Consider the following 27807-nt stretch of genomic DNA (forward strand, 5'->3'; position numbering starts at 1 on the left):
CCCACTACCTACTACACATGTACCAATTATATTTTGTACAATAGTAAACATAAAATGCCCCACGCCAAACATTGGGATGAAAATCTAATTGAGAGTATCCAATATTCGCTAGAATGAAATACTGCACCAACTATCAGTCAATCACAAGCACATGACCAAATGCTGCAGATCTTCCAACATAGCACTGAACAAGAGGAAGTACATTTCATTTTTAAAAGTGTTTTCAATCTTTGTTCATTTGTGAGACAACAGTCTTGAGGCCTTTCTGAGCTGTTCCCAGTCCATCCTTCCATTTCTGGGCGATTGTCTTCCCCTGAGCTGCAGCTGCAGCTCCCAGCAACGCTCCCAGCGCAGCTCCTCGGTGACAGTTCTCACCTGAAACATTTGCAGTTCTCACCTGAAACATTTGCAGTTCTCACCCGAAACATTTGCAGTTCTCACCCGAAACATTTGCAGTTCTCACCCGAAACATTTGCAGTTCTCAACTGAAACATGCACAGTTCTCACCTGAAACATTCACAGTTCTCACCTGAAACATGCACAGTTTTCACCTGAAACATGCACAGTTCTCACCTGAAACATGTACAGTTCTCACCTGAAACACACAGTTCTCATCTGAAACATGCAGTTCTCACCTGAAACACACAGTTCTCACCTGAAACACACAGTTCTCACCTGAAACATTCACAGTTCTCACCTGAAACATACACACTTCTCACATGAAACATTCACCGTTCTCACCTGAAACATACACACTTCTCACTTGAAACATGCAGTTCTCACTTGAAACATGCACAGTTCTCACCTGAAACACACAGTTCTCACCTGAAACACAGTTCTCACCTGAAACATTCACAGTTCTCACCTGAAACATACACACTTCTCACCTGAAACTTCACAGTTCTCACCTGAAACACACAGTTCTCACCTGAAACACACAGTTCTCACCTGAAACATACACACTTCTCACCTGAAACATGCACAGTTCTCACCTGAAACATGTACAGTTCTCACCTGAAACACACTGTTCTCATCCGAAACACACAGTTCTCACCTGAAACACACAGTTCTCACCTGAAAGATTCACAGATCTCACCTGAAACATGCACACTACAAACCTCATTCACAAGTATTCAGGTTTTTATCCTACTTTTTGAACAGCTCCCTCACGGTCCAAACAAGAACCAAATAATTGGGTGTCTGATTGTATCATACACATCCAGTTGTCAGTATGGCCACCTACCTCCAACATTAGCGTTTGCCAGAACTCCACCCTCGAAGTCATCACTGAACTCCACGGCCAGGTAGAGGAGTGAGCTGATAGCGCCCTCTATGTAGCAGGCCAGGCCCAGGTTAGACACGGCAGACTGGTAGGCGCGGAGACGCTCCTCGGACCCTTTGGGAGATCTGAAGAATGAAACATCAGTAGAGTACCAAAGGGGCACTGATACAGGCGAATATATTTTAATAATTCTTACTGAAAAATATATTTTTTGCTTCAGGCGGATTTGCTCTCTTTCCTTCCAATTGTTCCATTCTTTTCATAGTTTGTGAGCAGGCCCATAGCAACGTGACGACATCTGAACCATTGTCGCTAAGGCTCGGAACTGACAGAATTAGTTCACTCAGGACAGACAATCGGTAATTCCTTGTCACTCATTGGTTATTCTGAATTACTTATATCACCGCTGTCAGAGCAGCTTGGTTGTCGTAAACACTTTCAAAGAACTGTCCCTTTGCACATGCATAAGCCACAGATTGGGTGGTGTTTTCATGGCTGTCTGTGTTTGGGCCACAGTGTTTCCTGAAATTCTTTGAAAATAGTGCCAAAACATCAACCTCATAACTTGGTTGGTTGGTTGGTTTGTTGTTTAACGCCACACTCAGCAATATTCCAGCTATATGACGGCGGTCTGTAAATAATCGAGTCTGGACCAGACAATCCAGTGATTGGCATCATGAGCATCGATCCACACAATTGGGATCGATGACATGCATCAACCATGTCAGAGAGCCTGACTGCCCGATCCCATTAGTCGCCTCTTACAACAAGCATGGATCGCTGAAGACCAATTCTACACCACATTCTTCACACAGGACCAGCCGCAATGTAGAGGCTAGTACAGATAGAAATGGTTGTCCACAAAGCCTCCCTTCACCTACCCATGGGCCTGTTCCAGCATCTTCAGAACCAGATCCCTCTTCGATGGCCCACCCAGCTCTGAGTGACTGAGCAGTTTCACAGCCTCCGCCTTCAGATCGTGTCCGTTGAGCACGGCATGCAGCAGCCGGGCGTACATGTCCACGTAGGGCACCAGGGCAGTCACTGGGTGGGTCAGCTTGATGAAGTCTACCGCAGACTTAGCACACTCTGTCTCTGTCTTGTGTGCGCTCCTCAACACCCAGGGAATTGTGGGTACTAACGCACCAATCACAACCAGCTGAGAGTCTGGAGATCCCTTTGTCTTTTGTTTGTATCTGAGATTAAAGAACATGTAATGCTTGATAAATCGACCTTTAATACAGATAGGGCGTCAGTTCCATTGATGATAAGCTAACCCCTCATTTCTGAGGTATTGCTCAATGACTATTTTAAATATACAATATTCAGTACCTAGGGCTGTCAGTTTATCCTTGAGGTATTAGATTTAAGGTAATATTCAAAGGGTCGTCCTATATACAGTTTCTGGTTACATGGTGAACCAAGACCAAAACGATTGATCCAATTATTGATGCATTGTTTGCCCATTGCTTTATAGCAATACATTGATGCCAAGTTAAAATATCAAGATTATTATCAGTGCCACCATACACCATGGAGAGCATGGTTTGACATAACAAAATCGACAAAATACTGTTATTCATTAACTGATCCAAAATACACTTGGCTTGAAGAGATATATTCTTGTCGCAAGAGGCGACTAATGGGATCGGGTGGTCAGGCTTGCGGACTTGGTTGATGAATGTCATCCATCCCAATTGCCTGGATCGATGCTCATGATATTAATCACTGGATTGTCTGGTCCAGACTCAATTATTTACAGACCGCCCTCATATAGCTGGAATATTGCTGAGTGCGGCGTTAAACAACAAACCAACCAACCAACCAACTTGAAGAGATATGTGTATATTTAAAAAAAAAAGCATTCATGAATTCCTAACAGAACTTATCAGAAATACCCCTAAACCACCTAACAATATTCCTTGCTGAATCTAAGACGTCTTAGGCTTCATCGTCATGTTAAATAACATGGTTGTCTAAGGACACTATCACAATATTTTTGCAATAGTTGTACCTAGCTTGCAAGGAGTCTTGAACTAAAGTTTCAAAGCTTGAGCAATAATAGTGGTACTCTGATGATTATACACACTACTGGATTTCTTTTCTTTACAAAAGGACTGAAATGGATTAAACATACAGAATTAATTAAAAAGAAACAATAGGCTCCAGTTCTCATAACGACTGCCACACGATTTGTTTTTATTTCCAACTCTCTCCCCCCCCCCCACCCCAAATCCTAATACTTAAAAACAATGTGATCCAATATAGCACGCAGTTACTTCCCTTTACATGCACACTGCTTTACTGTGCATCTCGTGTTATGGTCATGATGGCAATATGAGTTTGTATGCTTGTTTATGTAGGGAGGCCCTTTCCCATGTTGATGGTACACAACTGTTTATTTGGTTATACACTAGTTTGAGCAGGAAAAAAAAAGCCACCGCCTGCCTGCCCTATATTTTCAAAAGTGATTGCCTGTGAACCAATTATTTTATTTTTTAAGCCTTACAATAAACACTTTTATTACAACATGATAGTGCTAACTGGTGCACTTCACTATGGATCTGCTGACATGCTAACTGGTGTACCACCGATTTGACTATCAAAATTCATTCTCTATGTGTATAATACACACTCCCTTTAGCTCAGTTGTAATTTTGGAAACAAGTGTGCATAATACCCCTTTGTACCTTTGTTCTGTATACTCAATGAGATCATCAGCTGTCTCAGGCGGACTTGACAATGAGGACCAATCCTTGAAGAAAGACCTATGGAAAGACTCGGCGTACGTGTCTCCGTGAGACCCCGGCGTGGTCATGAACTTGACGTAGGCCTCCAGCACCTCACTGCGCACGTCTCGGTCCTCCCTCACGACGTCATGATCAACTCTCTCAAACGTCTTCATCATCTCCAGCGCCATGAGGGCGTTCAATGTGTTGTCTCCGGCATTCATACCTACAAGGAGTTAACATGTGCAGATCCAGAAAGGATTTGTGCGTCTTTCGGAGGGAGAGGGTGCTTTCTAAGCATTCATACATTTGGAAAAACTATTTAGTCACAATTTGGTGACATATTACATGATTACTGAACAAAACCTGCCAAATCACAAACATCCCCTCAATAAATTAATCCCTGGCAATAGTTCCCTTTAGCTACCTAGATATTAACATCAGTTGGAGTTGGGTTTAACATTGCTTTGAACAGTATTCCAGTTACTGTATTCGACGTAATAAACACTCCGCTCTAAAAAGCGCCCAGGGCAATATTTGCTAATATATTGGCTAGTGAACAATCCCAATTAGCACCCTTTCTGATTGATCAATGTACACAAGACTTATTTATTCGTGTATAATACGCACTCATGTGTTATATGCAGGGGTAATTATGGGCAATTAAATTCTCGAAAATATATCTATCGTGTATAATACACACAGATTCTTCTTTTGTATCATTTCAGGCTGTCAGCATGAACCACAAAATTTACAATCTTTCAACTGTTTTTTTCTCACCAAAATTATATTCTAATAAGAGGCCCCTATTTCTAGTTTTGAGAGCACCCTGGCGCTTATTACGTCGAATATGGTATATCACATATTGTCAGCTTAATGTGGGAGGAAAGCCCTAAGTCATGCAGGTCTCAGACGTTTATCACTTTGGTGAAACACACAAAACCTAGAAACATATTCAGGGCGAACCAGGATTCGAACCCACAATCAAAGGTTTCTGCATGCCCAAGGGAAGCAACTCTGCACAGTGAACAGTAGTGCTTTAGACGACTGTGGCAACCAAGCCTCCGACCTCAGTTGGAAGGAAAGGAGTACATGTCTCACCTTGGTGATAGTGTGTGGAGTGGTTGTTGCCCGACCAGTACTTCAGCTTGCCATGGAGGATGACATCGCCTATCACAGCCTTGACCTTGTCACCCCCTCGTCCGCTGCCGCCTGATGAACAGAAGGTATACATGTTGTTGATAAACTAAAACACAAGTGACCCTCCATGTCTATAGCACTGTGTAGTAGCTTGCCATATTTCTGACACAGACTCAACATTTTCAAGGGGCGGTTGGGTAGCGTTCGCTCGTCACACCAAAGATCCGGGTTCAATTTCCCACAAGGGTACAATGTGTGAAGCCCATTTCTGGTGTCCCCTGCCTTGATATTGCTGGAATATTGCTTAGAGCAGTGTTAAACCATACTAACTCACTCACTCATTTTCAAGGGTATTAGGTAAAATGACAAATAGGCTTAGATTAATTACTTAAGAACCGACGTCTGTGAGTTCATTGGAGTATGCACCTTCATAGAGAGAGGGCTGAACTGTATAAACGTCAGAAATTGCCAATTTGGTCGGCAACTCTACCAATGTATGCAACAGCCCTGAGTGTAGAGATGTCGTCCCATATCACGATAATAATTCCCCGCCACTGAAACTCTTTAATTTTTTAAGCTTATCATGGTATAGATGGACAATGACATGACAGAAAATTCAATTCTAAATACTGAATGGATCAACCAACTTCATATTTAGCATTAGATTTATTAATTTCAAGAATATACAATTTTATTATCAATCTACATATTGATATATCGTATATGTTTTAGTCAACATATTGATACTACCAATCAATGATAACTCATGAAGATTTATGTAAATAGGTCTTCAGTAACCCATGCTTGTAAGAGGCGACTAACGGGATCGGGTGGTCAGGCTTACTGACTTGGTAATACATATCTTTATATCCTAATCTTGTCGATTGTGGCCTAGTGGATAGAGCACTTGCCTTGAGAGCGAAAGGTTGGGGTTTGATCCCTGGTAGCATCATACCAAAAGAGGTTTAAAAATGGTATTTGTTGTTAACCTGCCTGGCGGTTGGCATTATGGGGCTGAAACAAAGACTGGTCGGCTCCGAGTCAGTACACTTAGTCTGAGTGGAGTATCCATGTTAAACCAGGGCATGGTATCTGAGTGGGCTAGCACTATAAAACTGGCATTAGTCCTGACTACCCACCCCCCCCCCCCCCCCCCCCCCCCCCCCACACACACACACACACACACACACACACGTCAATATATAAATGCAATAATCTTAAAAGTGATGTTTAACCTCACTTCACCTCTGTCAAGGTCAGCTTTCGTCATATTTTGTTCATTTCAAAGTAACGATGTGGCCATCGCATGATGTGGCTCTGGTCTGCTACTTCAGTTCTGACTTCCAATTCATTCTGACACATGCTAACAGTGAGTGAGATGGGTTTAACGCCGCTTTTAACAGTATTCCAGTCATATAACGGCGTGTCAGCTTAATGTGGGAGGAAAGCCCGAAGTGCCACTTCGATGAAACTCACAAGCACGGGTATGGTGCTGACAAACCTAGAAACATAATCGGGGCGTACAGGGATTCGAACCCACAATCATAGGTTTCTGGCGTGCCCAAGGTACGCAACTCTGCACAGCAAATCGCAGCGCCTTAGACGACTAGGCCCCCCGTGCCCCCTACACATGTTAACAACTAAATGCCTTCATGTCAGTCAGCCCACGACAGTTGTTGAAACACTTCCGAGTCTTGCCCAGTTACTATGTAATAACTACGACATCCTATTATGCAGCTTGTTTTGACCATTCTTTAACCATATACCGTATTCGACGTAATAAGCGCCCGCTCTAATAAGCGCCCACGGCAATATTTGCTAATATATTGGCAAGTGAACGATCCCAATTAGCATCCCTTCCGATTGATCAATGTACACAAGACATATTTATTCGTGTATAATACGCACTCGTGTGTTATACGCACCCTTAATTATAGGCAATTAAATTCTGGAAAAATACATCTGTCGTATATAAACAGTTCAGACCGTCAGCATAAACCATGAAATTTATCTTTCAACTCTGATTCTTTCCACCAAAATAATATTCTAATAACAGCCCCCTATTTCTAATTTTGAGAGCGCCCTGGGTGCTTATTACGTCGAATACAGTATAGGCAGTATATATCAATATGATATACAATGTTTCACTGTTCCTTTACATCAACAGACAAACCTTGTGTTTAGAATCAATTCTTCCAAAGTCATGTGTTGAGAATTCATTTCTCAGAAGTCATTTCTTGACAACCTGTTTTTGAATTTTTTCATTCAAGCCTTCATTCTCCAACACGATATCAGCCTTAAAGAAATATAAGAATTGGTTCTCAGGCCATGACTTTTGAAAATATAGTGCGGGTGGGCGGTGTTTTTTTTGCTTGTTCAAACTAGTATGTAACCAAATAAACGTTTGTGTACTATCATCCTGGGAAAGGGCTTCCCAACATAAACAAGCATACAAACTCCTTTTGCCGCCATTAACATGCGATGCACAGTAAAGCAGTGTGCATGTAAAGGGAAGTAACTGCGTGGATCGCATTCTTTTTAAGTATTAGGATTTTTAAAAATTCAAAATGGAAATAAAAACGAAACGTGTGGCTTACTTTATGATGATGCAGGTGGTTCTTGAGGACCAAGACTATTATTTTGTTTAGTCTAAAGTATTTTTTTCAAGACAGACAAAAACTGGACATGAGAAAACAAAGATAAATAAAGACACAGTCTCACCAATATTTGACAACGACATGATGCTCGAGGGATGTTTTTTGTTTGGAGCTTCATACTTTGTCAGCCACCCTCCGTATCCTCGCTTGATGTCCCCTGCATTGTAGTACCAGTGTACGGGCATAGCGATGGCATCGGCAACAAACATCCCCCACAGCGCCTCCTCCTTTGCCTGCTTCAGCTTCATCGAGAGCTCTGGTTTAGACATCACTGGCTTCCTGAGCAATGGGATATACAGCATCAACACGGTGCTAAAATCATTGGTGCAAAACTCTCCGATCCTCCCTCTTTTCGTTGCAATCATCTTGACCCATATGACAATGCTGACCAAGTAATGGGGGGTATTACTGGGTCCTGCCATATGTCCTGATCTTAAAGCAGGTCTTGGAATCTAGTGCTGACATATACAGTCGTGCCTCGTTTATACGGACACTTGCGTCGTTTCACAATTCGTCCGTATAAACGAATTTCCGTATAACTGAAACCAGCTTCTTACTGGAAGAGTTACTTCTCTTCAATTATGCAACTCATGACAGATGACAGAGCAAACAGATACATCCACTCAATCTTTATTCATACACGTTTCAGAAAGTCTGTCATGGAAGTTTGAACTGTCACCAATTGTCGATTTTCCTATGGTATGACCAAATTCAGTGCCATCATACTTACTGATGGTTTGTAAACTTGCTGAAGTGTGTTTTTCTTTAATCAGACAAATTTCCCTTTTTTCGCGTACTGTAACTGCGTGTCGCTTACGTTTCGCTGGTTGACAGGCCATACTTCCACAACTTTGACCTCTGACCGACTGACTGACTGATATAGGAGATTTAACGTGCGCTTTTCCTCCACAGACGCCATATTTATCGAAGGGGATTACATGTACAATAAACAAGCTCGTCTCAAACGTAACTCAGTGTCACTTGGTTAATTGACTTCTCACAAATCAAAGGATTACCACCAGCGGAAGTGTATTGTCCAGATAAGTGAGACAATTTTGTGTGCATTTCAGTGTTTTGTGTATGAAAATAACCGTCCGGTTCCGGAAACTGAATTTCCGGATATACGGGTAAATTTATATAGTAATTATTTCGTTTTGAATGAAAATCGTCCGGGAACCGAGGTTTCCGGATATCTGAAGTCCGTATAAGCGGGGCATGACTGTACAATGTCTCCCTGTCGTTAGTCTCTAGGGGAGGGGCATATCATAAAAATAATACACATACTTTGGGAGAGTCATGAAAAAATATTCATTTAATGATAAAATATAAAGTGCTTTTGCACTTTGTCTTTTCAGGGAGGGTCATGAACAAAATGTACAATGACATGGGGAGGGTCAACTGAAAATATGACAAGGGTCAATATTTCCAATTCATTAGCGCATCAGAAATCTCTGACATCCCGTCCCACCACCCACCCTGTAATAAATCACTGGTCCCTTACTGTAGTAAAGTATCTAATGTAAATGCTGAAAATCAAGTCATCTTATGATACAATTGATCAACTGTTAATGTCTTTTATGAATAGAACATCTACTGCACATTTCCTGGGAAACCTAACAATATATAGACACACTGAATAAACTGACAATGCCTGCATTTCCCAAGTAGTGGATTCTGACAAAACTTCGCACATAGCTTTTTTATTCTTACCTCAAATACAGTCAGTCCTCATAATAAATTCTACAACAGTAAAACCCTTTGTTAATGTTGATAGGTGAAGACAGATCAGTATGTTTGACATGGAAACAACTGGCTCTTCATGAGGATACAGTGGGGTTGCAATAGAATTCCCTCAACTTGGACTTGGATTCCAGACATTCCATTGTGATCACTTTCCCATGGCAAGGGAGTTAACTGACTGTGAAAGTCTAGTTTCCACCTTTGTCCAACTAGACTTGAATTTCCAGGCTCGATCGTAGTGCCACCAGTGGCTATTACGAATTATTTCCCTTCTATGTCCCTTCTACTCACCAATCAGATTCCACCTCTCATATCACTCGCATTTGCTTCAAACAAAATGGTGGCGCCCAGTCAAGGCGATTTGATCGATGATCAAGATGTATATTGTGATAAAACGGGTCTTACTTTGCGAAGGGCATCAAATCATGTGAGCATCTATTAGGGCTGGGACGGGTAACTACTGAGTCGGACCCGGGTACCCACAGGACTACCCAGACCCGTGGTTAGTCACATGATATGTTGTTTAATGACAAAAATTATCTACAACACTATGGTTACACTACAAGTCACTAATGTTCGCATTTCTTTCTGACTGTGCACCCATTCCTTCTGATTTTTCATATGGTTGAATAAAGATACAACTTAATTCAACTTCACTGTATGCATGACTAGATTGTTTAATACATGTATCTAAATACCTTTTGCCAGGGCTATGCTAAAAATGTTCCCAATCGGACATTTTGAGACATCTCTTGAGACCTACAGTGGGTACCCAGGTAGGGTCGTGTAATAGGGGGTGGGTACCCGTGTAGTAAATTTGGACTCGTCCCAGCCCTAGCACCTATATTAAAAACGTGAAAAGATTATGGAAACTATCTGTTGATGCCAAGTTGGAGAATGAGTTGGCTGGGGAAATCACATGTTCAGTGTGTGTAGGTCGACCAGCATGAAAAGCATACATGACCCAGATTGTTCGGAGGTGACCATGGTGATGCTAGGTGGGTTCGAGTAGATTGTTTTCTTAAAAGTTAAAAACTTTAAGGCACATTTCCATTTAGGATCGAAAGAAGAAAGAGAAATGCATAGTGTGAGATGGGATAGATCTAAAAATTGACTTAATTGCAGCACGTATTGTGCCTCGAGTACGGAGACATGAGGCATGCCTATAGCGATACCCCTACCAGCTACTCCACAATGGATGTCCCACCTTGTGTCTGCCTGTGGTTGTGAGTCAGCCGGCCGTGGAGGCTGTTCCCTGTGGTGATGTACAGCCGAGGTGTGTAGAGCTCTGTCGGATGGGGAGTCAGCCCTGGGGACTCTACTCAGCACTAGGAAAGCTACAACGGAGGTCGCCCCTAAACATAAACACCTTCGGGGTTGGAGAAGTCTCTGCAAGCAAACACATGAAAATATTCAGATTTGAGAACAGGAAATTCAGTAAACTATGTTTATAATGAACACGCTTATAACGAACAGATGGATATAACAAAACAAAAAATTTAACGAACTACGGTTGTAACGAACTGAAATTAGTGTTCCCCTGGATTCGTTATAACCGTAGTTTACTGTACTTTGCTAAACACACAGAACACTATGCATCAAAACAGTATTGTTGGAGCATCTTTCTGACCATGTTCATGTATTATTTGTATACGCTTATGTAGCAGGGCGTGGAGTCATCCCACAGATGACATCCTTACCTTGTCAGCTTGCTGACGGGGTTAACCTCTTTGGTCATGTGGACAAGGCATCCGACCTCTGATCAGAAGGTCCGTGGTTCGAATCCCATCATGGGACTCGGAAATTTTATGGCCACTACACTTAGAAATAGTGGGGCCTACAATTCATGTATTTGAAAGTATGTTCTTATATAAATGAGTCAAACTTCCTTGTATTGGAATTTGCAGTGCAGATGACAGATATAAAACTGTAATACAGTAGAACATGGATATAATGAACTACAAGGGACCAGAGAAATAAGTTTGTTATATACAATGTTCGTTAGATACGTTTTTGCTCGGAAACGTCCGCCATCTTGGATAAAACAAACACAATACATGTAAGTGCATCATTGCCCGCCATGATAGCATGTGCTAGTGAAGTGACACTTTGACATCATCTCGTGAAATTTATGTTCGTCAACATCATTTATGTTTGTCTTACAGACAAGATTAGTCCAGTTACAGGTAAAATAAACATAAAGAAAGTTCAACAAGTTTGAATCGTCACCGCTGATTGTGTTGATTCGCCGCTGTAACACTTCTCAGTTTGCTATACACGTCACTAATTAGTGGTATCTGGTAGGGCTGGGACCAGTCCAAATTTACTACCCAGGTACCCACCCCACTATTACCCGACCCTACAAGGGTACCTGCTACAGGTCTAAAGAGTGTATTTAAATATATGTATAAACGATCTGGTCATACACTGAAGTTGACTGAAGCGTTATGTTTATTCAAACCTATAAAGGTCAGAGGCAATGGTGCCAACTCAGAAAGAAATGCGAACATTAGTGACTTGTAGTGTAACCATAGAGTTCTACATATTTTTAATCATTAAACAATATATCACATGACTAACCACGGGTCCGGGCAGTTCTGTGGGTACCCGGGTCCTACTCCGTACCCACCCGACCCGGGTACCCGAGTTACCCGTCCCAGCCCTATTATTTGGGCTTGTTGGGGATCAGATATCAGTTCGCTATATACGTTAGATTGCTGTAGAGAGTTGGTTATATACACACATTTTATATGATAACATAAAAGATTTTGGGATTTTGTAACAGTTCGTTGTTCCCTCTATCCATGTTCGTTGTATCCTCGTTCTACTGGTGTTCTACTAGAACAAATATGTAATAATTGTTCAATAACAACATGCAAGTAATCACTGCCAAATGTAAACCTTTATAAGAGCAATCATTTGAGGAATTCTGTACAATACGCTCAGAACAAAGCTCATATAATTTACAATACCTCTTACCTTTCCTAATGTCAATATTACACTGTCACCATCGTTTGTTGATAATTTGGAAATCAAGAGTGCATTTGGCGAACTGAAATACAAATAAAATACTAAAATATTCTGAATACTGAAAAGATTTATAACAAAATAGAATTAGTAACTGTGTATCACGAACAACTGGCCAGAAAGTACTGGAGACCCTTCTCGCACAGTGTAATGATCGTAGTTATACAACTGTCAAACCCGTCCTCATCATGAGGCTCAGACATGCTTATACAAGTGCATAAATTCCATGGCTTATGTTCACTACGGTAAGAAGACAGGTCCACCGGTCTACCAAATAACTTTACACGAACCTATTTCTTGAACCTTGTTGAAAAAAATTACGAATCATATTTATATAAGTTTTACGTAACACCGTAAACAAAGTACACGTGCTGCTCTCCGCGAATAGAAGGAGAGGAAATTTTGTCATTTCGGGAGCATTTATTGTGGAAAAATATAAAGAACATAAAATTATGTTTGAAGTCCTTGTTCTTCACAATGTACAATTTTACTTCATTATATCCATCTGAAGTACTAGTTTAAAAGGGGAAAGTGAATTATTTGTCATCCACATGCGATTAAACATACTAAACTATATATGGATTGAACATAAACAATAACCCGGGCGCAAGTTCTTTACGCATGCGCACATAAAGCCATAAACGCAAGAAAAACAATCAAAACCAAGTTACATTTGAGAATCGTATTTGAAAGATTAATAGCCTTTGAATTTCTGAAATGGCAGGAAACTTCTGGCAAAGTTCTCATTAGTAAGTATTAAATACTGTCCAAAACCCAGTTGTGTACCAGTTTGACGGTCTCAAATGACACTTACCGATGACGCGATGTAGGCCACCTAGACGAACATCATACAGACCGCTAGGCCTGTGTTGTGAAAGCCCGTCAGAATATGATCGCCATATCCATGTCATTGTGATTTATGTATTAACTAGTCGCCATTTGGTGTTTTCATGGTGACATTTGTTAATGACTAGAATGCAGTTCGCTTCTAAACACACACATTACAATTTATGCTGTAACCTGTCAGATCAGAGAGGAAAAGAGGTTGTTCACTATTGCACCCAATACACCATAGAAACAACATCTGGCTGATTATCAGGGGAAGTACTGTGTTGTTACTGTCCAAAATTTGCAATATGATTTGTTTGCCTCTACTCTGGTGTTGTGGAGAGAGATTAGAAGGTTATAGTCTATAATAAGAACAATATAAAACCCACATATTAGTCCAGACACTCTCATCATGCATGCATGCATTCATTCAAAACACACCCCCCCCCCCCCCCCCCCCCAACACACACACACACACACACACAGGGCAACCCATGTTATATATGCATGCACATTGATATATAAGTCCAAGTCTATTTACGTCTTTGATACACGATGACCCCTCACCTCACCTTAATCTTTCGTCAAATCTTAACTAATCTAATGTGAAGATCCAGTGTAGAATAGGTCCATGTAAAAGGAGACTATGCTTGTCGTAAGAGGTGACTAACGAGATCGGGTGGTCAGGCTTGCTGACTTTGTTGATGCATGTCATCGATCCCAGCAGCGTGGATCGATGCTCATGATGTCAATAACTAGATTGTCTGGTCCAGACTTGATTATTTATAGACCTCCGTCATATAGCTGGAATATTGTTGAGTGCGGCATTAAACAACAAACAAACAAAATAACCTTTACTCTGGATTGTATGACAAATTATCATGTAGTTGACACACCCTAATCTGCCGTGTAAGCTGTTCTCATCAGTGAGCTGTCATATATCAAGGGAAGTAATTCCTCCTTTACCATCAGTAATGATTACTAATCTGGACATTATGTCTAAGCAAAACGGACGTAAGTCAGGTTTGGACAAATTCAACTATGTAATTTACTATCAACTGTGAGTGTTTTCCATGTCTGAACTGGTGTCCTGCATTTCAACAAACATTTCTTACATCCACAGCAGTATAGTTTACATTATGCAGCCATAGTACATCTAAATCAATTAAATATTTTTTTCAATCATGACAATACCACTAATTTTTCTCTAACCAGTAAGAAACATATAGATGTTTTTCTGGACTAATCATGTGTGTTGTATTGCAGCCAACAGTGGCTGTTGGACAAGCAGGACTTGATGAGGGAGAGACAGCAGGATCTCAAAGTAGTCACTGAAGAAGAGTACCAGAAAATACTTATATTCTTCTCTAACTGTATGTATTAGTGTCTTAGCGTATTTACAATCAAGCCTTAAGTCCAAACTGGGAATGTATTGCAATTGCTTGCCTATGGTTGTATAATATCGATAGGAATTTAAAAACTAAAATTGAATTGACAGTACAACGATGCATAACAATCAATATTTTCAAAAGTCAAAATAAACTATGCATTAGAAAACTCATATTTTACAGTTGAATTTCAAACTTGCCATGTTGAGATTAGCACGGATTACAACTTCAGACAAGTACTTGTTCCCATTATTCATGTGTCATGTGTCATGTTTTCAGTGAAATACAAAATGGATTTGCAAACAATAGTTAGGATAACATGAAAGTGACAACATGAAGTTGAACATGTTTCAATATGTGAATTTTCACTGACACTTGCTGTACACCTGGAGCGTTAGCCCCTGAGAATGTCATAATAGCCAACTGAAATGGGGACTGGATGTGTCGTCATGTTCATTGTAATATTTGTATCCTGACAGCATGGGACATGATAGTAGATATTTTTCAGTATCGAGGATTCTGGTTCTGACCACAGTACCTCATATTTGCTGTAGGAACTAGCTAAATATGGGATAAGGTGGTCAGGTTTTGTTGCTTGTATGACTGTGTGTCAGCAAACCCTGACAGCATGTGAAAAAAGTGTATGAAACATCAAATGTTGTTGTCTAATATGTGTACATCCTGTCTTTCAGTCATGCAAGCACTTGGAGAACAGTTGAAACTGAGACAGCAGGTTATTGCAACAGCTACAATCTATTTCAAAAGATTCTATGCCAGGTTTGTGAAAATGCATTCTGAATATCAAGTTGAGATCTGTGTAACCACGACAACTCATCCCTCAGTCACTGATGTAGAAGGGGTTTTAGGCTAGCTAAGTGGGTAAAGTGTTGGTTTATCACATGTTCTGGTTCTATTCCCTGCATTTATACATTATGTAAACCCATGTACATGATAGTGCAATATTGGTTAACATGCTTAAAATGAATGATGAAGAATAACCCTTTTTGTGGGAGAAATTTGGTTCCAGTTCGTTCTGTAGGATGTAGAACATGTAGAAACAAACAATAAGCCCAACTTGTGTGAGTGAGTGAGTGAGTATGGTTTTATGCCACTGCTAGCAATATACCAGCAATATCATGGCAGGGGACACCAGAAATGGGCTTCACACATTGTACCCATGTTTGGAATCGAACCTGGGCGTTCGGCGTGACGAGCGAACGTTTTAGCCACTTGGCTTGAGCCTTTGGTAAGGAAACATGAAGGAAGCAAAGTATTTATTGGAGAAGGCTGTGTCAAGATGAAAGTTGTCATGGTATATTTGGTGTTGTAGGAACTCCTTGAAGTCTATTGATCCCTGGCTGATGGCCCCGACCTGTGTCTTCCTGGCTGCCAAAGTAGAGGTACGTAATCTCAAAGACAAAAAATTGAATTTGATGTATGAAGATGAAGTGGTTCTTGAAAGGTGTTAGACTAAAATCTAGTCTCTGAAATGAACATATTGTACATAAAAAAACAGTTGTTCAGTTATCTTAATAAAAATATAATAAAAAGGAGCCCAGTGACTCTCTTCATTTTCAGATACTGCAGTGATCTAGACTTGCCAAACATTATAGACTTGCATGGGCTGTATTTGATATATATTTGTATCAGGGTCTGTAAGACAGACTAGAAAGGTGTTTGTGTTCCTAGCAGTAGGGGATGGGGTGCGAGGGAATCTGGTTCTTGATGGATATTCTTTCTGCCAGCAGTGGGGTTGAGACTGGTTCTTGGATGATGGAGACCGCCTCCGTGGTCTTGTGGTAGAGCGTCCGTCCGGAGAGCGGAAGGTCCGGGGTTCGATCCCCAGCCGCGTCATACCAAAAGACGTTAAAAGATGGTACTTGTTGTTACCCTGTCTGGCACTCGGCATTAAGGGGCTAAAACAAGGACTGGTCGGCTCGGAGTTAGTATTCTGTTTCTGAGTGGGGTATTCATGTTAAACTGCGGCAGGGTATCTCAGTGAACTAACACTATAAATCGGCATCAGTCCGGACTAGTACAAGCAGCCACACAAACACACACACGTACATGCACGTCGCTATATAAGTGCAATAATCTTGGACGCGACGTTAAACCCAATTTCACCTCACCTCTTGGATGATGTTCATGCTACCAGCAGTTGGGTGGGCACTGGTTCTTGAATGATGTTCTTTCTGCCAGCAGTGGGGGGAACGGGTGGCCCAGCTGTCTAAGGCGCCGCAATTCCCTATGCAGAGTTGCTTCTCTTGGGCACGACAGAAACCTATGATTGTGGGTTTGAATCCCGGTTCGCCTCGATTATGTTTCTAGGTTTGTCAGCACCATACCCGTGCTCGTGGGTTTCACCGAAGTGGTAAAGGTCTGAGACCTGCATCACTTGGGGCTTTCCTTCCATATTAAGCTGACATGCCGTGATATAACTGGAATACTGTTAAAAGCGGCATTAAACTCAACTCACTCACTCTGCCAGCAGTGGGGTTGAGGCTGATTCTTGGATGATATTCTTTCTGTCAGCTGTAGGGTGGGGACAGTGAATGATATTAGACAAAAGTACTGTAACTTTCAGAGGAGTATCAATGTGTCCTTTTGGGTCAAACAATCAAACAAGCCCTGGTAACTGTATATTTATTATCGTTTCAGGAATCTGGCGTCATATCTAACAGCAGGCTGATTAGTACATGTCAGAATATTGGTACGTGTTTCATCAAGTAATGTATACCAAGACCATTTTAGAAACACATATTTGTGTTTTTTTAATATTTGGCAAAATGGCCACAAAAATCAAATTAAATTGTTGTGGGTGTTCAGGCATGTGATAATCAAACACAACAATGTCGTTGTACGGGTTCGAATCTCATTCTGTGTTTGGAGATGGACTTGAGCACAAAAACACATCTTTTCTGATTTTGAGTTAAAGTTGATTATGCATTTTTGTTCTATGTCAGCATATATATATGTGTGTGTGTGTGCGTGTGTTTTCTGCATGTGTCAAGATGTGCTTGCTTGTGTTACAGTGAAGAGTAAGTTCTCCTATGCCTACAACCAGGAGTACCCCTACAGGATACAGAACGTCCTGGAGTGTGAGTTCTACCTGCTGGAGATGATGGTGAGCTGCTGTCTAACTACACTGTCCCAGGGGTTTGCTTCCATTAGGACGTGTTTGTTTGTTTGTTGTTTGTTGTTAATGCCACACTTAGAAATATTCTGCCACATTAAGTATGAAGAATTTCAGATAAAAGTTGCTCAAATTAAGTATTTTTTATTGAGCAATTTTTATTGTATCCTGACTCAAGTCTAGAGATATGTATCAAGACATATCATGACCATTGATAACGCCTCTACTGTTTTGAATTCTCCATTTTGGCATATTATATTTGCTAAGATTATGTGTAAAGTGATATGGGTCTAGGGATGTTTAGAGACCAGTAGAATCACATACACACTGAACCATGTTTAACCCTGTTGCCATGTGGTTGACATTTAATTGACTTGACAATTGCAGGATTGCTGTCTGATCTTGTACCACGCCTATCGCCCCCTCACACAGTACTGTGGGGACTTGGGATCCGAGAGTGACCTCCTGCCCCTTGCATGGTGAGAACAGTGGAACAAGTTACAGAGAACATGTTGTAAAAAACTGATGAACCACAGTGAACTTCAGATAAAATAAAAACCTTCCATGATTGGCTAGATCTGACAGAATTGTTCGATAGGCATTACTTTGAAGTTGACGGATGACAAAGTAGACACAAGTTATGGATAACAACTTCTTTAATACTGTAAAGGCGACGTTTTGGTATAGATCCGTTTACCATTGTCAAGCAAGTCTTGTGACATTGCCAGACTCTAATAGCCAATAAGCATTAGGTATTCAGTTTGTTCTTTAATTGAAGTTTATTCATCTTTTCATCACTTACTTAAGAGAATCACGTTTAGTTCCTTGAACCTTCATAGTTTTATACACGTTTAGCATGTTTAGTTCTTTGGTCACGTAACAGGTAAGTTATTCAAATTTAGTTGATTAGTTTTCATTAAGTTAGACCTGATCTGAAAATATTTAGTTCCACTAAGCAATAGTGTGAATCATCAGACAGATTCACCATGATTATGTTTGTTGTCCGCACCATACCCGTGCTCATGGGTTTCACCAAAATAGATTAAGGTCTGAGATCTGCATCACTTCGGGCTTTCATCCAAAATTAACCTGATATAAGTGAAACACAAACTCATTCACTGACAAGATCTGCTTGTCTGTTAAAAGTTGTAACTACTTATTTATTCTATATTTACCGTATTCAATGTATTCAACGGAATAGGCGCTCAGGGCGCTCTCAAAATTAGAAATAGGGGGCTCTTCATAGAATATTACTTCGGTGAAAAAAAAACAAAGTTGAAAGATAAATTTTGTGGTTTATGCTGACATCTGAAATGTTTATGTACAAAAGATATATTTTTCCAGAATTTAATTGCCCATAATTAAGGGTGCATATAACACACGAGTGCGTATTATAAACGAAAAAATAAGTCTTGTGTACATTGATTAATCGGAACGGTTGCCAATTGGGATTGTTCACTAGCCAATATATTAGCAAATACCGCCGGGGCGCTTATTACGTCTAATACGGTATTTGTATTTTGTGGTTTAAGTGTTTGCTGGTCATGCTGCAGACTTGGGTTTGATTCCCCATATGGGCACAGTGTGTACCTGCCTTGGTGCTACCAGTTGTTATATTGCTGGACAAGCAGTGTCAAACCTAGCTCACTCACTCACCATTAACCAGTCCGCCTAGGTCTAGTGGTAGAACATCCACCCAGAAAGTGGAAGGCCTGAAGTTGGATCCCTGGTCATGTCATAGCAAAAGACGTTAAAAGATGGTACTTGTTTTTACCCTGTCTGGCGCTTGGCATTAAGGGGCTAAAACAAGGACTGGTTGGCTTGGAGTCAGTATACTGTGTCTGAAGGGGGTATTCATGTTAAACTTCGGCATGGTATCTCAGTGAGCTAGCACTATAAATTGGCATCAGTACTGACTAGGACAAGCAACCATGTACGCACACGCACGCACGCACACACATGCACATACATGCACATCGCTATATAAGTGCAATAATCTTGGACACGACATTAAACGCCACTTCACCTCATCTCAACTCATCTTAACATGATTAAATAACATGTCTGATGCAAGTTACAATATCACTGATAATGTTGATCTAATGGGCTGATGTATAAAAAGTGTTGCAATCTTGTTCTGTGTTTCAAAACAGCAACTACTTTTTATCATTCCTTATTTATTTTTTTGTTTCAGATCCACAAATAAATGTCCACTAACAACGAACCTGTGAACTTTGACAATCATGAGTGTTCTCCACTTTATGTTTTGTGTTTTATTCCTAGGAGAATTGTCAACGACAGTCTTCGTACAGATGTCCCCCTGATATTCCCGCCATACATCATCGCATTAGGTAAGTTTTCCATTGACATGATTAACTGTTAGTACATCTGTCAATACTGCCATCAATAAGCGGTCGTCTTAGGGTACTACAGACAGGTACCCCAGTTGCCTTCTGTTTGCTGAAATTAGACTACACAAATGTACCCCAGGTAAAATTAGACAACACAAATGTACCCCAGGTAAAATTAGACTACACAAATGTATCCCAGGTGAAATTAGACTACACAAATGTACCCCCAGGTGAAATTAGACTACACAAATGTATCCCAGGTGAAATTAGACTACACAAATGTACCCCCAGGTGAAATTAGACTACACAAATGTATCCCAGGTGAAATTAGACTACACAAATGTACCCCAGGTGAAATTAGACTACACAAATGTACCCCAGGTGAAATTAGACTACACAAATGTATCCTAGCTGAAATTAGACTACACAAATGTAGATTTGCTGAACGAAATGTGATAAGATAATGATGTGTTAGTAGTAGCAAATATAGTAATTATTGTACTTGTTTCAGCTTGTTTGCACATGGCATGCGTCATCAAGCAGAAGGATATAAAACAGTGGTTTGCTGAGCTCTCTGTGGACATGGACAAGGTAGGACACAGTGGCAAACAATGGTGTCTTGTGCATGAAAGGGGACTATTGATAAACAACTCCCAGATTACTCATTACATGACAGAAATGAGGACTGGTTGGTTACAATGTGTAAATGTGTAAACTACATGATTTGTTGCTCATTCTATCAACCACTGGTTTATACTTGACTTTGTTGTAGCCGCAGCATTGTGTGCCAGTACACAAAATTCACTCTCTTTGTCACTCGGTTGATGGTGTTTCATTGTTCCTCAGGGGACACGGGTGGCCCAGTTGTCTAAGGCGCAGCAATTCACTGTGCAGAGTTGCGTTCCTTGGACACGCCAGAAACCTATGATTGTGGGTTCGAATCCTGGTTCGCCCCGATTATGTTTCTAGGTTTGTCAGCACCATACCCGTGCTTGTGGGTTTCACCGAAGTGGTAAACGTCTAAGACCTGCATCACTTTGGGCTTTCCTCCCACATGAAGCTGACACGCCGTGATATAACTGGAATACTGTTAAAAGCGGAGTTAAACCCAACTCACTCACTCACTCATTGTTCCTCAACAGCATGGGGCATTGCTCATAATTATTAATATCAAATCATTGGATTATCTGGTCCAGATTTGATTATTTTCAGGCTGTGGTCATGAAGTTGGAATATTGATGCATGCAATGTTAATCAACAAGATACTAAGTAGACCATATGTATGCTGCTGTTGACAACGATAGTGTAAACACATACCATATTTCCTCTATTAGATGCCAGACCTCCAAAACACTAATCTAAATGATGCCAGGTCATACGTCCTGTCCAAAAAATAGAAGCCAGGTCTCTGTTAGACGCTAGGTCTCTAATAGAGGCTGGGTCCATCATTTAATGAAATTAACTATCCCCATCAAATTAACTTGCGGCATGTAACAATTTCTCCCTTCAATTGACAATAACCATTTTCTGCAAATGTATCCTATGACTGTAGAATTTGGGATTCGGTGAGTTGCCACTGTGCCAGCATTAAACAGAAAAGAACATTGGCCTCTAATAGACGCTGGGTCAACAGCTTGCGTGAAATTAATAGATGCCTGGGCGTCTAATAGAGTAAATATGGTAGCTAAAAGGTAGCCTAGTGGTAGAGCGTTCACTTGTCATGGCAAGTACCTAGGTTTGATTCCCCATGTTGTGAAGCCCATAATACACTCCAGGATTGATCTTGACCTGCTCAGAGTCTGATATTTCAGCCCCATATCGGCAGCAAATGTCAGTAAAAATTCCCAACTTGGAATTAAGATTTTCTTCGTAGTATTCGTGGTAATCATGTTGATATCTTCTTTATTCGTATTATTCGTGGTAATCATGTTGATGTAGTTATAACTAATATTATGACTTTGTAGAGGTAACTTGTATTTTACTGATAACAGGACCAGTAAAAAGTAACCAGCATTATTGTATAGTAGACAAAATTGGGACACCTCCGAATACAGTGTTCCCTCAATGTTGCGCCGTTCAATATAGCGCTAACTTGTCTCTAGTGCAGGGTAATGCATGGCTCCCAAATTTTTAATCAAATTAAACTGACACAATGTTTTTTCCCAATCGCAATAAACCTTACCAGCTGATCACCGCACGCAACACTGGAAATACCAATCAACAAATCTGATCTGAAGTCCACCATTTAAACCTATAATTAGACTCTCTGGTTATAAGAACTTTTGTTTGTAATATATTTTATTCAAAATTTCATTCAATATTGTTTACATTAGTTTCGGCGAAAGAAATATAAGAAAATAAGGATTTGAAGAAATTCTCAATTTTGCTCAAAATAATAAATTTTGATCCCAGTTTTCCTGCCAAGGGCACTTATTTTTTCATTCTAGATAATCCTTGACACTGTATAACGGTATAATAGTTTGTGAACCTCAACTTTGGTGAGGTAGTTTTCTCCTGACTGATGTTTTTGTGTTACATTGCAGATTCTGGAGGTGACTCGTCAGATTCTAGCGTTATATGAAATGTGGAAGAAGTATGATGAAAAGAAGGAAATTCCAGCAGTACTGGCCAAAATGCCAAAGCCAAAGTTAAACCCTTCAAGGTAATGTTAATTGTCTCTCAGAGGGAATCCTCACTGCTTTGAAAATATGATTAAATCTAAATGTAATCTAGTTTACTTTTAAGTATAAATTAAATTATTCTAAGTATCAACTTTAGTATTTTTTAAATTTTAACTGAGAAATCATTTGTGGCAAACTTAGCTGCTCGTGCTCTCTTTCTGTTTCTGTTGCATGTTACCATGGTTACAGTTTAGTGTAAACAGATTCTAGCCTTTTTTGTTTAGTCAGTGCGAAATATTTTGTATTTTTTGTAATTTCTGGTAATCTTGCCTTTCACATGTCAATGTGTAGATATCGTAGATGACAGGAAATAGTGTTTCCATTCCATGGTAATTTCGGATGGGGATTCTGGGGTGGGGATGTTGGGATAGGGATTCCGGAGTGGTCAATTTCATTAAAATCAGATCTTTTACCTCTTTTTTTTCAATACCTCTTTGCGTGGAGATTCAACAAACCTTGCACATGAGGTTCCGTCAGGTGAACTTTCAAATCAGCCAATTTCAGCACAAGAGGGCATACAATTCAAAGTAGCATATCTCATTTCTGTACCTCGAAAGCAAATAGAAAAGGCCAGTTCCGAATGCAAATAATAAATAACACTCTGGTACTTTTCTAGTCAATGAGGACTACCATCATTGGATAATTACTTGTCACCAACACAGTGTCAGACTAGCTGATTTGCATGAATTTCGAGGGCTATTATACCCTAAAAAATGCATCAATGCCTATGCTCACAGCCTTTGGCTTGACGGGCCAGGACTAGTAGTATTTACAGGTGGATGTGATATAGCTGGAATATTGCTGACTGCATAAAGTAAACAACTTTTGAATCAAGTAAGGATAAGAATTAATGGATGAACAACTTCTTTATTACTATTAAGAGCTCTTAATTGTAATAAAGAAGTTGTTCATCCATAAATTCTTATCCTAACTTAATACTCCAACTTCTAAATGCCTATCATCAAAGAAACTTTTGAATCACTGTTTTGAACTGATTTGTTTCTGTTGGCTATGGCTAAAGCAAAGAATTTACAGCTGCAGGCTTCGAAAACATTTAAATTGCTCCATTTGTGGCTTGGCTTTTTGTTTAAGCAATTGCTATCAAATTGGCACTAGGTTTCTTTTGGCGTGTTCCTACAATAATGCTTGCTCTGAACCCACGTGAGATTTGCGGGCTAGAATAGGTCCCAAGTTAACTGTGCTGGTCATTAGAGAAGGCCAAATGGATCAGGTGTCAGGTCCGGTGACTTGATTGGTGGTGTGTCATTGTATTCCCGTCAGTGTGGATCGTCACATACAGGCCACTGCCATATAGCTGGAATATTGCAGACTGTGGTGTTAAGCGAAAAAAACAACCCAAAAACCAAAGCTTGCTCAAAAGGACGTCCTCTGTTCTGCTTATTTCACTAACACCTTTGTGCGGTTGTGTGATCCCCTTTAGATTAATAATTACTTATTGTTCATAAGCAGCCTCATCATTGTCGGTACTTTACGGATGCGTATACACTAAGTTCCTCCATTGACTGTTAATGCATGGGCTTTGAGGTGTAATGAAAGCGCTTGTCTATTTTTGGTCAGATAACTCCTATATGACCCACCGAGGTCAAATGAAGCCTTCTCCATGCATGAACTTTGTGCATAGAAGGGCCGCAGTCAGCGTTCATTGATTTGAACACTCCCTGATTTCCCTCTAGCTGGAGTCAGGCCTAAACAAACTTCACTACAGAGCGGACGTATGTGTCCATGGATGACTTGGGAACATAGTGTATACATACCCATAAAGTATTGACATGATTCAAGAATTTCACTTTCTTTTATTATAGTAATGCAAGATATTTTTTTCTAGGAAACAAATTTTATTTCTGTTTTTTGCAAGATCTTTCTTAGCCATCTATGGATTCTCTGGATTAGCAGTTCTGACTATTAGAATTAAGTATTCCCAACATTTGGATTCAAGATTTTCAAGATAGGTCCGAAGTACTCCATGTTTGTTCCATCCCTCCTGGGGATTCTAGAGAGACCACTAAAGTAGGTTGAAATGTCCGACTTGGCTGGAGAGAGCAGATCTGGCTCATGGTATTAGTCCCTGGACCACAAGGTTTATGTACAGGCCACCATCATATAGTTGGAATATAGCCGACTGTGGCTTAAATATAACATTCATTTACTCACTCACTCAACTGTTGACTAAAAAGAAACATGTTTATTTCAGTTTTTTAATATACGACCTGGTCAGAATTTCTATATTTCAAATGTCGTTCCCTGAGAACTGGTTAATTTATTTCATCTTTACAAAATTTACAAGGGGTGTAGATTTACACCCTTCCCAAGGCTAGTCTGGTTTAATTACCTTAAAGATTGATGCACCAATCAGTGACTTTGAGACTTATGAGTTCCCAGTACCCTGTGCTTGTCATACAAGGTGACTTAATAGAACGGGTGGTCCAACTCGGTGGCCCGACTCGGTGGCTTGGTTGATTGTGTCACCATACCCCGATCAATCATTGGTTTGTCTAGTCCTGGCCTTATTATTTACTGACTGCCAACCTGTGCCAGAATATTTGCTGAGTGGCACTAAGCAACAAGAAATAAATAAATCAATTTTAATTGGTTTAAACATGATCTACCTCCTTCCTCGGGATAAATGGGATGACATTGTAAGCACAGTGTCCATTAAATGTTTCACTAAGATGGTGTATTGGTGGGGTGTAGTGTTACCATGGTTACATGAGTGTTATCAGGGAAGAGTAGTGTTACCATGGTTACAAATAATGCATATGCCCAGGGAATCCTTGGATGTTTTGATAGTGTACTCCTAGTAAAGTTTCTGCCTCCTAGAGTAGGCGATGGTAGCTAGTTAGGACCATAGTGTAGTGTAGCCTGGCTTCTCTCTGCCTGTCTATCCGTCCGGCTGTCAGTGATGCATGCCACACCTATCTCTCTCTTTGCTACAGTAGCAGCTGACTGGTCGTATTTTCACTTGGCAGACCTCCCTCTGAGGCCTCGGGGGCACAGGAAGGGGCGGGGTCACAGGCATCGCAGGCAGGGCAGAGCACACAGCAGCAGCACCAACAGGTTCAGTGATGGAGACAGAACAAGAGTCCGATTGAAATCATTCCATGCGGCTGTTAGAACAAAGGCAGCTGCTAGATGGATAGACTTGAGCCTGTGCAAGAGGAACTGTGGTGGACAAGTTAGAGGCGGAATGGCTACCAAGCCTGTGCTTGTGGAATTCTGGTTGACGGGGCTTAATTGACTATGATCATGCGAGTGTGCAAGGAAACTGGTGGACAGGTTGAAGACAGACAGTGTATTTGCCTTGAGTGACGACTTTCACTTCGAGGGAGGTATCAGAGGGAAGACCATGTGATGACAAAGAATGGTTAATCAGGAATTCCTCCGATCCTGTGGCGGACATTATTCAACAGTTGTATGAAAAGATAGGGCTTTTCAGTGCACACGTGTCCTGAAGGTGTTCAAGAGGACAGTATGTCATGTTACAATGTTACACATATGTTGTCATGGTACAGGCACATTGTCATTTGGTAGTGGAGAAATCTTCATCGCCAGTCATACTGACCGGAGACAAAAGGATCTGATTGTTATCAACCATTGACAATTATGTAAAGTTAAAATATGGATAAAATATAACAGTTTAAATGATCATGTCAATAAATGAAAACATGTCTTGTGTGATTTGTACATATGCATTTTCAATACAAATGATTGTTGATCTGTTGTGCAAAAAAAGCACACGCAACTGAACCTGAATTACTATTTGTTGTTTGTGCATTATACAGGCTTCATGAACAAGGAATTATTTCTTGATGGGATCGTAAGTGCATGTCGGACTCTTTTTTTTTTTTACAGATTTCAGTTCTCAAAACAAGACAAGAATTTTTCTGCAGTTATTGTAAAAAAAAATTGTGAGATATGAAAGAAAAAAACCATTTCAAACTTGAAAACTATTTGGGAGAAGGTACCGTATTTGATTTATTTCAAAGGATTCATCTGGGTGCTTCTGCCAGCTCTCCAAAGGATATAGTTTATAAGAATTTTGATGCAGTGAACAGAAGAAATTGTGTCTTTAATACTATTATAATATCGGGAATACTAAACTCTAATATTGTATTATTTTAGTTGCAGCTTTTACCGGTATGAATAGTTGTCGTCGTGACTACCTCTCTTGCTTTGAGCACACGTTTACGGAACATTGAGCATATATTGAGCACAGATTGTCTGGGTCCAGCAGGGATTTCGAAGGGTTGTAATTAGTGTTCGGTGGTAAAAAAGGCTTTACAGGAATTCCTCCTCCACATGCCTCATTTTCAGGATCAGCAGATTTGTCAACCAAGTGGTAAGATGCCTTGGTTTGTAAAATATTGCAGCTCGGTTACCCTATTATCCTAGTCCATGACATGGTACAGGTCTTTACTTCTGGCCTTTATCAATCATCACCTTGGATAAGGGCGTGCTGTGTAGGAATACTGGGACAGAAGTTGGTCCATACCAAAATTGTAATCAGGAGGCCTTTTTAGACAACAGTCAGTGCTTGATGGCAAAAACAGACATTTAAAAAAAATCAGCAGTGATATTTAGAAACTTTCTACATAAATCAGAGGACTAAAAACTAATGCTAAGATCTAATGCTTTGAACAAGTAATGATCTCATCATTTGGATAAACATACATGCCAAAGTTCAGCTCCCTCAACCTTGGAGAGAATTTAAGAGCATGGTGAAAACAAGGCATAAAACATAGGTGTTGAAACAAGAAGCAAATTTCTTGACATTTTGAACAAAAAAAGCTGAGAAAAGGCCACAAATAGATTTTTCAATATGGCTGTTACAGC

The 27807-nt window shown here is 40.4% G+C and overlaps 2 protein-coding genes across 4 annotated transcripts; one reads left to right on the forward strand and one right to left on the reverse strand.

Moving 5' to 3' along the window:
- Nucleotides 1-13206, reverse strand: LOC124128021. Its single transcript, XM_046491440.2, has 10 exons — nucleotides 13195-13206; nucleotides 12685-12743; nucleotides 12528-12600; nucleotides 10756-10937; nucleotides 7873-8087; nucleotides 5113-5223; nucleotides 3973-4237; nucleotides 2164-2478; nucleotides 1244-1407; nucleotides 1-375 (listed from the first exon to the last, which is right to left on the reverse strand). Exons 1-10 carry the CDS (start codon nucleotides 13204-13206, stop codon nucleotides 224-226), a joined length of 1548 nt encoding a protein of 515 aa, XP_046347396.2. The 3' UTR covers nucleotides 1-223.
- On the forward strand, nucleotides 13192-26727 carry LOC124128029 (cyclin-C-like). Of its 3 annotated transcripts, none has more exons than XM_046491459.2 (11): nucleotides 13192-13324; nucleotides 14670-14776; nucleotides 15484-15568; nucleotides 16122-16191; nucleotides 17450-17501; nucleotides 17824-17915; nucleotides 18312-18403; nucleotides 20208-20275; nucleotides 20787-20866; nucleotides 22819-22937; nucleotides 25911-26727. In XM_046491459.2, exons 1-11 carry the CDS (start codon nucleotides 13293-13295, stop codon nucleotides 25918-25920), a joined length of 807 nt encoding a protein of 268 aa, XP_046347415.1. In that variant the 5' UTR covers nucleotides 13192-13292; the 3' UTR covers nucleotides 25921-26727. The 3 variants fall into 3 exon arrangements, with proteins under 3 accessions (XP_046347415.1, XP_046347423.1, XP_046347408.1); XM_046491467.2 differs by having other exon boundaries at nucleotides 25914-26727; XM_046491452.2 differs by having other exon boundaries at nucleotides 25944-26727.
- Nucleotides 26728-27807: the final 1080 nt, after the last annotated feature.

The sequence above is a fragment of the Haliotis rufescens genome, unplaced genomic scaffold (assembly GCF_023055435.1).
Source record: "Haliotis rufescens isolate VD_foot unplaced genomic scaffold, xgHalRufe1.0.p SCAF_9, whole genome shotgun sequence".
Lineage (NCBI taxonomy): Eukaryota > Metazoa > Mollusca > Gastropoda > Lepetellida > Haliotidae > Haliotis > Haliotis rufescens.

What these genes read in the sequence shown, in the direction of transcription:
- LOC124128021 (XM_046491440.2), bottom strand. An exon ending in CAACCACAGGCAGACACAAG is followed by an intron (nt 8,088 to 10,755) that starts GTGGGACATCCA and finishes CCCATTGCTCAG; the next exon opens with GAAGCCAGTGATGTCTAAAC. An exon ending in CTCCACACACTATCACCAAG is followed by an intron (nt 4,238 to 5,112) that starts GTGAGACATGTA and finishes AACTCCTTGTAG; the next exon opens with GTATGAATGCCGGAGACAAC.
- LOC124128029 (XM_046491452.2), top strand. Translation starts at nt 13,293, where the DNA reads ATGGCAGGAAACTTCTGGCAAAGTTCTCATTA. An exon ending in TAGTACATGTCAGAATATTG is followed by an intron (nt 17,502 to 17,823) that starts GTACGTGTTTCA and finishes CTTGTGTTACAG; the next exon opens with TGAAGAGTAAGTTCTCCTAT. An exon ending in GCCATACATCATCGCATTAG is followed by an intron (nt 20,276 to 20,786) that starts GTAAGTTTTCCA and finishes TACTTGTTTCAG; the next exon opens with CTTGTTTGCACATGGCATGC.